Source organism: Vigna unguiculata, chromosome 7 (assembly GCF_004118075.2).
Source record: "Vigna unguiculata cultivar IT97K-499-35 chromosome 7, ASM411807v1, whole genome shotgun sequence".
Lineage (NCBI taxonomy): Eukaryota > Viridiplantae > Streptophyta > Magnoliopsida > Fabales > Fabaceae > Vigna > Vigna unguiculata.
Window position 1 is genome coordinate 7253170 of NC_040285.1, and position 16301 is coordinate 7269470.

Here is a 16301-nt window from a genome sequence, read left to right on the forward strand (position 1 = left end):
TGTAGGTTTTAAGTTGTAGATTATGAACGGTGTATTATAAACTATAAAATATAAAATATAAATTATAAATTATAATGTTTTGGTTGTAAGGCACTTTGAAAGTTCAAACCCTTACCAACTAAAAACTTTTTGCATTATGATAAAAAGGTTCTACTTAGGAGATGAGAGATTGAGTATCAAAGACTCCTTTAAGACACCTAAGTAGGCTATGAACTACAATTTCAAAAATAATTCAATTTTACAACTCAAAAGTTGAAATACAATCAAATTAGTATTTGTTCCTCTTCAAGGTGTTTTATTCCTTCTCTCTTTGTCTCCTCCTCAAGGCTTCAAGGTACAAAGAGGTCTCCACTCCCCCAACATATTATTTTTAGGTTCAGTTTTCTCCAAAGAAGTTCCTACTCCAAAAACCAAGAGTGTTGAACAAGACAATCAAGAAAATAAAGCTTAAGAATAAATGTTAGGCACTAAAAAGAAACACTTAAAGAAAGGCACTAGAACATATCACAAAAACAAAAAATAACTAGAGTAAAAATTTGGTACTTCTTGTTTTTACAAGCAACAAGTTAACTTGCACTATGGATACTATTTTAGCATCAAATGCATGAAATCAAGTTGTTGGATAGTGGCAATAAAAGCGCGAAAACCGCCACAAAATCAACATAAAAAGTTCACAAAATAAGTTAATGATCGTGGCCCCTTGCATACTTTTGCTTTTTAGCTTTTGCTTTTGCTTTTGTACCTTTTGTCTCTTCTCTTTTCTTTTGTTTTTAGCGCACATAATCACCACTACACACCACAAATCTGATTTGAAAAACTCTTTTGGAGGCTCAAAAGTCAAGACACACAATATGGAAGAAAAACCTAGTATCAAAATAGAGTATGAAACTCAAACAAACATAAGATAAACTTAACTCTAAGAACTTGTAAATGATCTGATGAGAAGATTAAGCTAAAAAATGCATAGTAAAAGCACTCAAATAGATTGTTATGGTGTAGTTTTGAAAATCAAGTTGAACATATACTTTTGTGATTTTTGCAAAGCTCAAACTAGGAGAAAATGACATCAAAATATGGATGAATATGGATGAATTTAAAAATAAAAATGATCCAACACAACATTATGATCGAACCATATATGTGAAGAAAGACTTAACAAAATATAAAAGCACACAAGCAACACATGTATATGGAAAACTAATGGTAAAAATCGAATGGTTCAAAGAAGAAAGCAAAGTAGAACCATGGACACAAGCACATATGGACATGAAAAATGGAAGGCAATAAGGAACAAAACATAGACAACAACCAAAACACAAAGATAGGCAAGGACCAAGAAACTTAGCTCTTGTAGAACCAAAGCTTTTGATACCAAATGATAACCTCCTCCTCAAGCTAGGTTGGCCAAAGCAAGATGATAGCTATAGTGGTGGTGAGTTCGTAAAAGGTAGGTGAATGGTACAGATGGCTCTCGGTTTGGGGTGGTATGTGATGAAGGTGGTTGATGATGCTCTTAGAGAGGTTGTGTCACTTCTAGAGAAAAAGGCTAAAGGGACCTCTTAGGATGCTCTTACCATGACTTAGAGACAAGTATGATGAGACAAATTATTTTGGTAGCATAACATTACATATCTCAAGTGGTTTTTATAAGGGGTAAGACACTTCTATTTATGAAAGAAGGTGTCTCCTAAGTAAATCAAAACCCTAAAAATCCTATTTTGGTGGATGAGAGCATGACATATGACCGTCTAACTTTTACAAAAACTTTTTACTTCTAGAGTCTCTTGTTGAAAGTCACCTTAGGAAAAGTTCTCTACTAGAAAAATGACACATGTCTACTACCTTTGTAAGAAAACTCTTCACAAAATGTTTGTCATATGACCACCATGTTTCATGTGGGCCACCCTCCACTAAGTCACTAAGTTAGGGTTAAAAATTAATCTCCAAGATTAGTTTAAGCTAAGTGCAAATATTGTTCTATAACTTGAGGAAAATTGTTCAAAAATCCTACACTAATTTACTCTTAATACAAGGTCTAAAAAGAAACCAACATTTGATCCTTAATACAAGACCTAAATATTCTTGATATAATAAAGATACTCCATTATGACTTAAAAAAAAAAATTGGTTTCACCTTAGATAAATGCATATAACTCTTCTTAAATGTGTTTTGCCATGGCTAGAGGTATGCCATCACAAATTTTGGATTGAAACCGTTATTTTCTAATATTGGTTAATTATTTACTAAAAAAGCACACAAATTGGGCACTTGTTAAATAAGTAAAAATTTCAAATTTTCAATCTCAAATAAATATTACTGAATTATAAAAAGTATGTTATAGAAAGCTTTTCTTTCTTGTACATTCAAACACGTTAAGTGTTAGGAATTTGTCAAGGAAAATGTTTCTAGCAACAGCTCATTTATGTAAAACAGCATTGAATCATACCGGCAGCAAAGCACATGTCCAAAATCAAGTATTCGAGTATGCTAAAAAGTGTAACTAAAACTTAAAAATAGGAAAATGACATTATAAACGTTAAACGAATATCATGTATAGGCTCACGAATGGCTACAAATAAGCTAACGTCGATACATGTACAGAACAAGTGAATGAAAAAAATATGGAAACGAGAAAGCTAGGGTTTTCCCTTCTCACGATAGGCTTTCTTGAATATGAATTACTCATGATTAAGTATTGATGACGCGACATCGAGGCACCGTTTTATGAAGCATTATTGTCCCCTTAAATGCCATGATCTGATGGCAGTTCATTCTATAGTTGGTAAGCTGCAACATAAAATGAAACTTCGATCATTAGTTGGGGACAAGTCTTGTCACCATTGATGCAGCTAGCTAAATTATCAACCACAAGAAACACAGTTGTAGATCAAAGTAAAACAAGAAAATAGGCAAGAATGAAGTGGTAAAATGTTAACTTAGCTCCTAGCTTGTAAGTAGTTGAGGGAAACATATACCTCATCGGGTTTCATCTTGCTAAATCCGAATTTTTCTGTCCATATAGATTCTGCTTCTTCCGCAGCCGGTAGGACAAGATTTTTCACTTTCAAGAAAGCCAGCAGCCTCTCAATGCACGAGAAAAGTGTTTGGAAGTAGCCCTGTAAGAGTAAGTTAATAATATAATTATAAGTGGTGCACTACTAAGACATAGGCAAAAGTGATCATAACAAAACAAAACAGAAGCATTATCTGGTTATCCCACTAATTAGATCATCACTACAGAACAATATATCAAAATTACAGACCCAGCTCCAAGAAGAAATTATGAAGCAAGACAGAACCTAGTTTAGAAAAAAAAAAAAGCGCAGTGGTGCAGATCACAGAACTACATCTATTGTCAATTAACACATCAAAACTTGTGAGATATAGCTCAGTTTGTCAAGTAATTGGAGGCTTGGCGAATCAAACATTTGAAGAAATAGTAGCTTTTAAATCCACACAGGAATATTTTAAAAGAAAATGAGGTTGGGGGTGGGTGAGACATAATGGTATCCCAAGAAATGCCAATCAAGTTAGTAGCATGGTCTCGCACCTTCCCACGGTTCTTATATCTTGTAGCAACTATGGGGAGTTCGGCAATGTCCTCACCAAAAATTCGAAGCATGCCCGCGGATACCACAGATGAACTTCAATGTCAAAGGAAACAAAATATGAACAGCTATAAAAGAAACATTTGAAATAATAGATTCTAAATACAGCCACTTCTTACTTGACGATCAATAATGCACAATACATTCCTCCAAAATCTTGAGTCTGCAAATTCCTTCTGTATGTGAACGAGAAGTTAGTGAGACAGAAAAAATTGAAGAGAACTGAAAAGTAAACAAATGTTCTAATATGATTTTACCCATAAACCATGGCAGGAATGAGGTCACGTCCAGCAGCTGGATCAACTATAGGATCAAAGCATTCCTGAAACATGCAAGAGACGTCTTAAAAACCAAACTCCAACAACTTAAGTTTTCTAATACTCTTATGAAAAACTCAAAACAGGATTCCCCAATGAAAAATAAAGATGCACTATTTTGGAGTTTCTCACAAGGAGTGAGACAGCATACTGTGAGGGAAAAGTGCTCCATAATCACTCCCCTGTGTGTCTAAGCACTGCATAGCACCATTATGACAACTACATTTATAATTGGATAAATTTATTTTAGAACCTACTAGTGAGTGAAATTTTTTAATCATTATTGATTCAAAATTATTTGATAGCTTACTGATAGATATCAAATTTAACCTTTTTTTTTTTTAATTTACGAGAACAAGAACAGTTTGATTATATTTTTATTTTCTTTTTATAAGATTTAATACAAACAGTTAAGATAAATATATAATCATGATTCAATTGTTTAATTGATAAAAAATTCACTTTGTAGATAAAGTGATTGAAATGGTGTAAGAGAGCTAAGTCTGACACAATCATAAACAAATCAGTCAGAAACTTTGGCAGGATTGAAATTACTATAAACTCATTAACTCATGAACATGCATTTATGCTGAAGGCAAAACTTTTCAACCCTGCCTACAAACGGATTTACACACATCAACAACTGTTAAATCACACCCTGAAGTCATGTGATGAAGAAGAATCAATTTAGCAAAAGAAGAAAATGCCATAAATCATAAAAGTGCAAAGCAGCTCAACCATTCACTGGAGAACAAACAAGATCATCAACTTATCACCTTCATAAACCCAAATAAGAGGAAGGATATCACAATAGAGATAAAGAAAATGATATGACCATGATGATGATAGTGAAGCCACTCTTACAAATGATATGATGATGATGGTGATGAAGCAACTCATACAGACAGAACTTACATTAAACATGGCTACTGCCTCCAAAAGCAATGGCCTAGTTTCAGGAGACGCAACTTTTCCATTAAGAAGTTTCCATCTTACATCAATCTCATTAAGGGGTTCTAAACATCTTTCTACACGCTTCTTCTTTATAACATCCAAAAGAGATTCAGGGAGTCTCTCAGCCCCCGTAACCAGGAGATTCTCCAAAGTAGTATGTATTCTGGTGCAATCATTGCAACAAAGCCAATCCCCTTCTGGCAACTCCTGTCATTTGTTACACACATATTAAGTCCAACAGGCTAAAGTTGATGTCCAAACTAATGTATCCACGCATAAAGAGATGCCAATTACCTTCAAAAATGCCATCTTACGATCCCTCAAACAACCAACATGATATTCCTTTTCACACTACAAACAAGAAGGGGAGGAAAGAATTTTATGAAAAACAATGAAGTTAGTTCAGTATAATCAAATCAACCACTTGAAGAACCCAGCATAAATCAATGTTGATCATACACTTCTTCGAACTTGAAAACATAACTTTACACGTTAACAGACTGGGTTATCAAAACAAAATGGACTACAATGCATACCTGATCACAGATTATAATTGTACGAGGACCAAATCCTGATCTACTGAAATCAGAACTCCTGCACAAAACTTTCTCTTAATGATTGAACTTTAATACAAAGTAAAAGTATGATGGCCCATTCTAATTTTAAGAAATACAACGTTAGGTGAGAGCCAAGTGAATTCCATATATTGCTTCTATGTTATAATTCATTTCAATACTATACAAGTATCACCTGCATAAAACACATCCACCAATCTCAGCTCCTATGTCTTTTACTATGCGAATGCATCTCTTGGCAATCTCCTCAATGGGATCAACACCTTCTACCCTTCCAGCTGCCACAGCATCAGCATTGTACAACACAGGCCTTTCTCTGAGAAACGTGTGTTGACAAATTTGACAGTACCACTCACCCCGGGGAATGCTTGATACAGATGCACATTCTGTACATTTCCAAACATCATCACAGATAAATGAACATACAATGTGACACTGTTGTAATTTATCAAAGAGAAATAATATTCTTCATAACTGCTGCTCAAAAATGAGTAAATCATGAAATAAAAATGTAAGCAGTAATGAACATGAAAATTCATCTAATATTTGATTGAAGCTCAATAATTGGCTTATATATGATTAGTCCCTACAAAATAAGAGTTTTGATTTCTTTTCCTAAAAAAATTCTCTCTAAATTTTAAAATAACAGATTTTCATTCTTGTTAAATGAGTGAATTTTAATTTTAGTTCTTATAAAACATTTTTCTTTGATTTTTGTTCCTCCAAAATTTAAAACCATTACTTTTGGTTCATAACATTCACTTTAGTAATCGAAAATTTTCTGGAAGAGTGTCACTAGACCTTCCATTAAAGAAATATGCAGATAGCAAACGATAAAAACTAGATAATTTTTCTATCAACTTTTTGTCATTTAAATCTGACCTTTATGAAATGCCCTTGGACATCCATCACAGAGCAACAGATTTCCACCATCCCAACAAACAACACATGCATAATCATTCTGCTTTGTAGTGCATTTGTGATCTTTCGAGAGAAATATAGCTAACTCGTGGAGTGACACCCCATTCGATGTGTAGATGTATGCATAACTGCAGAAAAAACATTATACTGCCACTAAAAATCATAGGTACTAGTAATTCAAAAAAACCAGTGAATATTCACCCCACACAATAACAAATTCACACCATAGCCCCCTCCTGGAAACTTGGCAAGAAGAAAACTCACGGTTTCCTGCGAGAAGCCCAGCCTGCATGGACTTCAAACTGTGAGGGGCTGATCTGCATAACATTTAACAAATGAAATTTGAAAGTATTATCTATACAAATTAGAAATTACTGGGGTGAGCCCACAAAGATACAAGACAAGAAAATATGCCTCAGTGTTGCAGCATCGACAGACAATTCCATAGCGTGTTTTGATACCCTCAAGCAGTTTCTGCAAACCACAAAGAAACAGTTAACAGGGCAACAGAACTTTAATAATTTGTACAAGAAATTCACACATGAGCCACCTGTCCTCGTGCATAATATGCTACTTCAGCCCCATTAGGCAATCCATCCTCTTCAAAAATCAATTTATGTATTCGTTGATACCTAAAGAATAATATATTGGATGAAAAAACATTTACTATCATGAGTAAGGAATATTTGAAAAAAAGGTACATGTAATATATACACACAAAAGGAACAGAAAGGAACTAACCTTTTAGAGATCCTCCACTGATTTTTATGTTGTGGAGATAAACACTTTGAAGTAATTGGAGCAGTCTTCAATTTTAATGATAGTTTTGATGATCTAGTAATAACAAGAGAGAAGAAAGTCCTTGATTATAAAATTTAACATGCAATTACGTCATCCTACTAATATCAAGGATGATTAAAAATCTCTCCACGCTGAACAAGCTTTTCTTGTGCAATACAATAGGCACAAAAGAAGTCTTCAAAAACGTTTTGCTTCTAACCAGTTTTGTATTAACATGTAACACATTCGAGAGCATTTAAGTTAAAAAATATAAACAGCGGCAAGAAAACAGTTGAATAATTCAAAAGAAATTTCTTTTATGAAATTCCTTAAGTTCAAAACTATGTAACCAGAGTTTATTAGTTCATGCAAAATTGTTTCAGACCAACTTTTCAAATTTATGACATATACCGTATAAATGAAATAGATATAAATACCAACTTTGTTCTTGTCTTCCAGTGTCTCTTAGTTTGAGGAGAAATACATAGTTCAGAAGTACAACAAGAACATGAACGGGAGAATAATACTGGCCGAGGGGACCTGAAATAGTGTAATACAATAGTTAAAGATAAGAAAACCAGAGGGAGAATCAAAATCTTAACATTGCACCTAACAACATTTTGTGCCTATTTTGCTTTCATTTCAAGCTAGGAAATATATCTAGTTCTACTCTGACTTTTTTTTCTATTCATGTGATTTTAAGTTATTACATTGCCTTAGGAATTAAGCTTAAGATATTATTTGCTAAACATTAAATCCTATGGTATCAGTGGATCTAACCCGCAAAGTAGTAAAGTTTCTAAGCCATCCCAATCTGTGTCTATTAATTTCAGGATGCTAAAATTGTAACATGCCTTTCCAAAATCAAGAAAATGCATGACTTTTCTGTTTTATGATAAGAAATTATTTTATGAAGAGCCTTCTAGTAAGACGATATCATTTAACTGATTGTTAAGCAGTTAAAATAAAATAAACAAGTGAGCAGTCTCGCAAAACTATATCCATTCAAGAAAAGCTAAAACTAAATAAACAAAAACAGTCATCAACAAGATGACTCATATCTTCTTTCGAGAAAACACTAATTTATTGTTCTGAAATTATGTCCCCACATTACATTAGTCTTCACAAAAATAGATTGTCAACCTATTCCCATAAATTTCACTTTCGTCAACAATTTGTCATCAAAAGATTCTTGCCAAATTAGTCTATCCAAGATTAAATCTGTTACTATATTAGCCTTCAGAGAATTTCTTTTTATCACTACTTTAATTCACCATAAAGATCAATATAGTGATATTTTAGATTTTTTGAGCAACAAATCTGATAGCAAATTATATTTTGGAAAATTAATATAATGATATTTCAAGTCTTTGGGGAACTAATTAGTATTTTGCATCATAGGTTTCAAAGATACAGTGGTGGTGACACATCTACAATTGGAGGACTAACTTGAGAGCTTTCTCTTTTCTTTATTTGTCATTGTAAAAGTTACATGCTGCATTTTCTTTTATAATAATTCTTGCAAAGGCCATATCAGATTGATAACAATTGTAATTGTAACCAAACTATAAAATGAACACTCTATAACAATACCCTAATCCCACTAAGTGAATTAGCCATAGGGATCACATGACATTAAAATTAATTAAAAAGTAAATTCCCAGAAATATTAGTCAACCTGAGGTCCCTTTTAAATATGATTTTAATGAGTCTACTCTACATATTTCTGCATAGTCTATCCTTTGAATTTTAGGAGAGTCTACTTTATATTTTTGCACATGTGTTATCCTTTGTATTTTTACAAAGTCTACTCTATCAATTTTTAAAGACATATTGACCTTTTAAACCTATAAATCATTTTTCACGTTGGTTCTTCAAAACTTAATTATAAACGTAAAAATATTTGTTGTTTCTTTCTTCACACAAACAAACATCAACCTTTATGTAAGCAAAGTTTAAAACTAGTTTTCTAAAAATGTTCTTTCTGGTATCCCTTTACCATTTTTAATAGGATTAAAAACCATGTAACAATCTACTCTCCTTGTCAATGATGTTTCCAGGGACCTCTTCTTGTATCTAAATCACCTAAACCAATTTTTTGTCATCTTTTCCTCAATAGATGTCATAATATCTCCCTACATACACAATCTATCTTGCTATTTCTTTTTAAGTCATACATTCATCTCAACAAATTCTGTTTTGCAACTCCTATCTTGTTCTCTTGTCCCTTTAAAACCCAGCATTCATGAAGATATTATACCTGGTCATACAGGAGTATGATAAAACTTCTCTTTGAACTTCATAGGTAATTCGCAATCAGAAATAACCCCTGACATCTTTCTCAATTTTAATCACTTAGCAAGTATCTCACATGTATCATACTGGTTAGTTTCTCCACCATCTTGCAATATTGATCTCATATACTTCTTTAAAAAAAATATATGGTAAGACACTGTCCCCAATTTTTACCCCCTTGTCATTTCCCTTGTTTCTTATAAAAATAGTAATGCATATACTTTGAATTATCCCTGTTTAAGTGAAAACCCTTTGATTCCAATGGTTGTCTCTGATGAGATGTAATATTTTATTTATCATGTATGGGATCCTTTCTTTAGGGTTAGGGTTAGGACTGGGCCTTGACTCTTTGTATTCTGCTTACTATCTTCTTATATAAACAGTAGTAAAACAGTAACAGTGATAAGTTTTTTCACTGTTTCATTTATCTGAAATCTCTTCAAGATGGTATCAAGAGCCAGAACATGAGTCAGGTTCATCTTCACTGTTTGTCACAGTGACTGTCATCGTCCGCCGTCTTCCGCAACTGTCCGCCGCCGTCCGCCGCGCCGTCCGCCGTCGCCGCCGTCGCCGCCGGCATGTATACTCCGGCGAAGTCAGGGTTAGGTGCGCCTCGAGGAGCGCAACCCATCCCCGCAAGTCACGTCCCCGGAAACCTCCGCACGCGCTGCCACGCTCCGCTTCTCTCCGGCGGCCTTCAAGCGCGTGTACACCACGCGCCGCCTTCCCGGCGCCGGAATCGCGCCGCGCCACCGTCGTTCGTCTCGCCGGAGCCTCCTGGTCTTATATCTGCTCTTGGTTCTCTGTTTCGGTGACCATATCTTGAACCTAGGGTTTCTTCTCAAAAGTTAAGTTTTTTTTTTAATGGCTTCTACGGGTGGAATGTCTCCCTCTCTATCAGCTACTCCTATTATTACCTCTGCGAAACTGAACTGGAAAAATTACTCCTCTTGGTCAGCTTCGGTGGAGTTGTGGTTTCTTGGTCAAGGTTATCATGATCATCTTGAAAAAGAGGTCTCTAATATTTCCGAGGAAGAGAAACCTAAGTGGCAGAAATTGGATTTTCAGTTGTGTGCTGTTTTATGGCAATCAGTTGAGCAAGGGGTCTTAGACATTTTGAGACCTTACAAGACATGCTTCTCTTTTTGGAAAAGGGCACAAGATATTTTTGCTAACGACATTCAACGCCTCTTTGATGCAACTCAAAGAGTAGCCTCACTCAAACAAATCAATCATGATATGGTTTCTCATATAGGAAAGGCTAGGGCTGCAGTAGAAGAATTGAAGAGTTTTTTTGTGGCTGATTCATTAGAAGATATCAACAAAAAACTTGATAAGTTTTACATGGTCTTAATTCTGAGGAGCCTACAGTCGACTTTTGATCATGTGCGTGATCAAGTTTTAGCCGGTGATCAAATCCCTTCGATGGACAACTTAGTTACTAGACTTCTTCGTGTTGCATCGTTCTCTCTATGGCTTGAAGCAATCTCCTCGAGCTTGGTTTGGTAAATTTAGTCGTGTTGTGCAGAATTTTGGATTGAAACGTTGTGAAGCGGATCATTCAGTATTTTATGGTCATACTTCTCCTGACAAATGTGTTTATCTTATGGTTTATGTTGATGATATTGTTATCACAGGAAATGATATCACTAGAATTGCTCAATTGAAGAACCATTTGTTTAGCCACTTTCAGACCAAAGATTTGGGTCGTCTTAAATATTTTCTTGGTATTGAAGTGGCGCAATCAAAAGAAGGTGTCATCATTGCACAGAGAAAATATGCTCTTGATATTTTGGAAGAAACAGGTCTGACAAATTGCAAGCCCATTCATAGCCCTATGGACTCAAATCAAAAATTAACAAGAGATCAAGGTGAACTTTTCTCAGATCCAGAGAGATATAGAAGGTTGGTTGGAAAACTCATCTACCTTACTATAACAAGACCTGATCTTTCTTATCCAGTGGGAGTTGTTAGTCAATTTATGCAAAATCCCCACATTGATCATTGGAATGCTGTGATTCGCATTCTCAGATATGTAAAAGGGAACCCAGGACAAGGATTGTTGTATGAGAACAAGGGAAGTACTCAAGTTGAAGCGTATTGTGATGCAGATTGGGCTGGTTGTCCAATTGATAGAAGATCTACCACAGGGTATTGTGTATTCCTTGGAGGGAACCTTGTATCTTGGAAAAGTAAGAAACAAAGTGTTGTTGCTCGATCTAGTGCAGAGGCGGAATATCGATCTATGGCTCTAGCTACATGTGAACTAGTATGGATTAAACAACTCCTTCAAGAGTTGAAATTTTGTGAAAATGAGCAGATGAAGTTATATTGTGACAACCAAGCAGCCCTTCACATTGCCTCCAATCCGGTGTTTCATGAGAGAACAAAGCATATAGAAATTGATTGTCATTTTGTTAGAGAGAAATTACTATCCAAGGATCTTGTTACAGAGTTTGTCAGCTCTAATGAACAACTTGCAGACATTCTGACTAAATCTTTAAGAGGGCCTAGAATTCAATTTATATGTTCCAAGCTTGGAGCATATGATCTATATGCTCCAGCTTGAGGGGGAGTGTTGAGATGTAATATTTTATTTATCATGTATGGGATCCTTTCTTTAGGGTTAGGGTTAGGACTGGGCCTTGACTCTTTGTATTCTGCTTACTATCTTCTTATATAAACAGTAGTAAAACAGTAACAGTGATAAGTTTTTTCACTGTTTCATTTATCTGAAATCTCTTCAAGAGTCTCTAAAGCTCAAGTTTTGTGTTATTATCTTCTTTTGATACCTTGATCAAAACTATATCATTTGCAACAGGCATACATTTAAGGATAATCTTTAGAACGTCGTAAACATATTCAAGACTAGATTAAACAAGTTTCAAGGTTAAGCCTGTAAACTTATTCTTATGGTAAAGTTCCTAGTCACACCTATTGAAGTTCTCACACAAATAATGATTTCATGGTGCATGGCTAATAAAACCCAGATATAAATGTATGTTTTACTTTTTAAAAGCCTTCTACAACACTTCTCTTAGCACTCAATCGTATATACTTTTTTTCTGGTCAGCAAAAAACATGTCTTTATTTTGTTACCTTTTTAAAATCTTCCAAAACCTTCTCTTTGCACTCAATCATCTCTACAATCCTATTAGTCTTAATATATGCTCAATCGCATCTTCCAATGATGTCTAGGTGTCACTCATAGGTTTTATCCCTCTGAAATTAATAAATTTTGAATATCTCTGTTCTTAATTATATACAGGAACCAAAGTGCCTCTACAAATATGACAATTTCTTAGATCTCAAGATCTCATTGAATAACACAGCCAAATAATTCCCTATCATTCTACACATTTTCAAACTCCAATAATAATATCACCATGACCAACAAATTTACCTTATAGTTTTCAAAAGGCCAGGTATGCAAAAGTATTACTATATAGCTCACAATCCCAAATAAGTTGACAACCTAAGCTATATCAAACTGTACCATTATCTACACTCTAAAGGGCTTCTTTCACCTCTCGACTCAAATTCCACAGTAGTAAGTCAAATTCTACTTTTTCACTTGGATTTTTATTCCTTCCATATTTTATGTTGATTCTTGCACTCCAATGAAAAACTTACGAAAATAGCCTCTCGTCTCTCTTTATATCTTGATCTATAACCAAAACTTTTCCTTCACTTTTAATTTGATTCAAATCTCTTGATCCCTTCCCCTATTTCCATAAATCTTATAATTTGCCTTTTTCATTTGTTGGAGATCTCACATTGACTGGAGATCTGGCTAAATTATCTTGCACACATTCAATTCCATCACCAAATTCCATAACTTAGCCCAAGCTTCGATATTCAACCAATACTACTTGACCAACCTATCCAACATTCGTTGAAAAAACCTCTAACATTCTTACACACCCCCACATCCCATAATCCCAAACAAGGTTAGCACCACCTTCCGATTCCAAAATAGCTTCCTCCTATGATCTCTTCTTAAGAGACAACTGCATCACACAATTCTTGAATTTATAACTTGTCAAATTTCTGTTTCCTATTTCAAATTTCTGTTTCCTACTTTTAAAGTAGACGTTAAGGGCCAAAATCATCAATGTAGAGTTTCAATAAACACTAACTTCTATTCTCCAAAAGCCATTGTTGTAGTAAGCCACAAATTATTACCAACTTCATAAATAAGTAAATAAAAAATCACATAGCATGGTTTTTCAAAATCCCAACCAGCGGGCAGAAAAACAAATACCTGACTCTTTTGCCAACAGCATGAATAGAGCTGCTTTCAGATTTTCTTGATTCCACGCATGATAGACACAAAAGGCCCACTCTTTCCACATTGGAAGCAGGAAAACATCCTATGCAATTAATTAATTCATACCAATAAGCATTCAACACAATCAACAAAAATGTTTAAAATATAATAAACACTATATAAACATTGGTTTTATGATTTTAACACAAACAATGATCCGGCTGTCGACTGAGCGAGCAACAAGCATAATAAAAGCAAAGCTCTCACCTCTGCAACTTTTGCAAGTAAAATATTTTTCCTCAGGTGGAGAACTAACAAAATTTTGAATGGTCGTCTCCAAAGTATGTAGCGGGGCTGCCCTGCATGCTCTCAACAGTTCAAGCAGGCTCTTCCCATTTTCAAGGCAAATATATTGTGCTGCCCTCTTATATATGTTGCATGCATGAATCTCAAATTGGGAAGGTGGAATAACCTATGGGGTGGGAAAACGAACAAGGAAGATAAATGAAAGGGTAGTCTCAATCCAAAGGAACCATTGGGTAGTGGGTATCCACGACTTCATGACCCAAAGATAAGAGATCACAATGATAACTTACCCTGCATCCATTGCATAGACGGCATGAGCACAAGATCCCACCATCAGTAATTACACCCCGCAATTCCGAAGTCGAATCCTGCCATATTGACATCAAATTGAGACTATTTATTCACAAAATCTATACTTCAAAATAGACCACTAGTCACCCACTGACCGAAAACAAAAAAAACAGGATAATAATTTTTGAAATAAAGTTGCATTATGTCAAGCCTTTACATAAACATATTAAGAAATAAAGTTGATTGGAGAATTATTGACACTTTTTAAGTGTTCCTATAATATAGTGTATTTCCTCTTATTCATAATAAAGGTTTAATTAATTCCCATTAGATTTCTATTTTACATAATCTTTAGTCTAATTCCTAGGTAATACTCCATGTTTTTAAAAAGTATATAGAGACTAACGAATTAAATATTGTCCTACGACAAATAAACTCTAACTATAAGAACTAAAACTTAGAATTAGTGCATATATAATAACAAAGCCAGGAATTAAATCTATAATAATTTATCATATTCATAATTTATCTTTTATCTCTGTCTTTCTGCCACGTCAAACCCATCTTATTTCACCGGCTATTCTCTTTTTTTTTTTTAATTCACAAGAAAAAGGACAATTATAATATCCCAAATCTTAATCACATTGACAATATTAACCTCGGCCAAACCAAATTGAATTTGTAGAGGTGTTAAACTAGATTAGACTTTGTCTGCTAATAAATCATATCCATAAACTAAAATTAGTTAGTCCTAAGCCACGTTGCACGCTACAATCTCCTGTATTGTTAAGAGAAAATACAAATGAAATAGTAAAACATGCAATGCAGTGCAGAAATGGACCTTCTTGCAGCCGACGTAAACGACCGGAACGCCTTCTAGCAAACCAGTCTCAAAGAGCTCCTTGACAGTGACCGGTTTCTTACTGACCACCACAACATTCTTCTGTGGAGTATTCAATTCCGTCTTGGTTAATTCCTCCGCGGAATTGGGGTCCTCTCGAGACTCCACCTTGGGGAGCTTGAAAACGGGGTCCTCGTCCGTGTGGTGAGATTCTTCTTCGGGTTTAATTTCTTCGGTTTTGAGTCTTTTGGCTGCATCATTGGCGGAATGAAGAGAACGTTTGCGGCGAGTGTAGACGAGAAAGCCCTTGACGCGGCAGTGTGGAGTGGAGGTGAGGTTTTGAGAATGAAGGGAAAGATTGGGAGCGGAATCCATGACGGAAAGAGAGGGAAATGGAAGGAATTAGAATGGAGAGGACATGGAATCGATCGAAGAGAGAAGAGGAAGGTAGGGTTTTGGTTTTGGTTTTGGTTTTGGAGATAGCAGTGATATGGATTGGGAAGGTGAATGGGAGAAGGTTGGAGATGAGGGGTCCACGACTTTGACTCACCTAGTCACTATACCTCTACTTCTACTCAAGTGAAACAACTGAGTCACCACCTCAGAAAAAAAGTAAAAAAAAAAAATGCTATGGGATTGCAAATGTCTAAGAGTTTTATTTTTAATTATTATTATTATTATTATTATTATTATTATTATTATTACTAGCGTAAACACAGGCGCTATCGCGTCTGTATGTACGCATTTTTTGAATTATATTAATAATTAATGATATTGTAATGTTATTAAGTTAATGAACAAAATAAAAGTATATTTATAAAAATTAAAGTGAAATATATGGAGAAAATATGAGAAAAATAAATATTGATGGATAGTAGGAGAAAAAAGAAAAAGGAGATAAGTAAATAGTTTTATAAAAACTTGTAAAAGTAACCGTTAATTTTTAAAAATTTAATAAATAATTAAATTATAAAGGGTAAAGTTGGAATTATGAAATGTGGACACAAAAGAGGGAATCCCCTTTATATATAGTTATAGATTATTTATAATTATATCTGCCTATTTGTTTAAATATATTTTTAATTAGACGCAATTTTGTTCAATATTTAAAGTTTTTATTACTTAGGATATGATGCATTGAA

General features: G+C 34.5%; 1 protein-coding gene across 1 annotated transcript; it reads right to left on the reverse strand.

Annotated features, from left to right (window-relative positions):
• Nucleotides 1–2420: 2420 nt before the first annotated feature.
• Nucleotides 2421–15715, reverse strand: LOC114191576. Its single transcript, XM_028080826.1, has 19 exons — nt 15160–15715; nt 14318–14395; nt 13989–14193; nt 13716–13824; nt 7598–7696; nt 7118–7210; nt 6927–7008; nt 6791–6850; nt 6641–6693; nt 6338–6504; nt 5631–5841; nt 5417–5474; nt 5175–5231; nt 4842–5087; nt 3867–3931; nt 3729–3785; nt 3552–3645; nt 2977–3117; nt 2421–2788 (listed from the first exon to the last, which is right to left on the reverse strand). Exons 1-19 carry the CDS (start codon nt 15532–15534, stop codon nt 2690–2692), a joined length of 2349 nt encoding a protein of 782 aa, XP_027936627.1. The 5' UTR covers nt 15535–15715; the 3' UTR covers nt 2421–2689.
• Nucleotides 15716–16301: the final 586 nt, after the last annotated feature.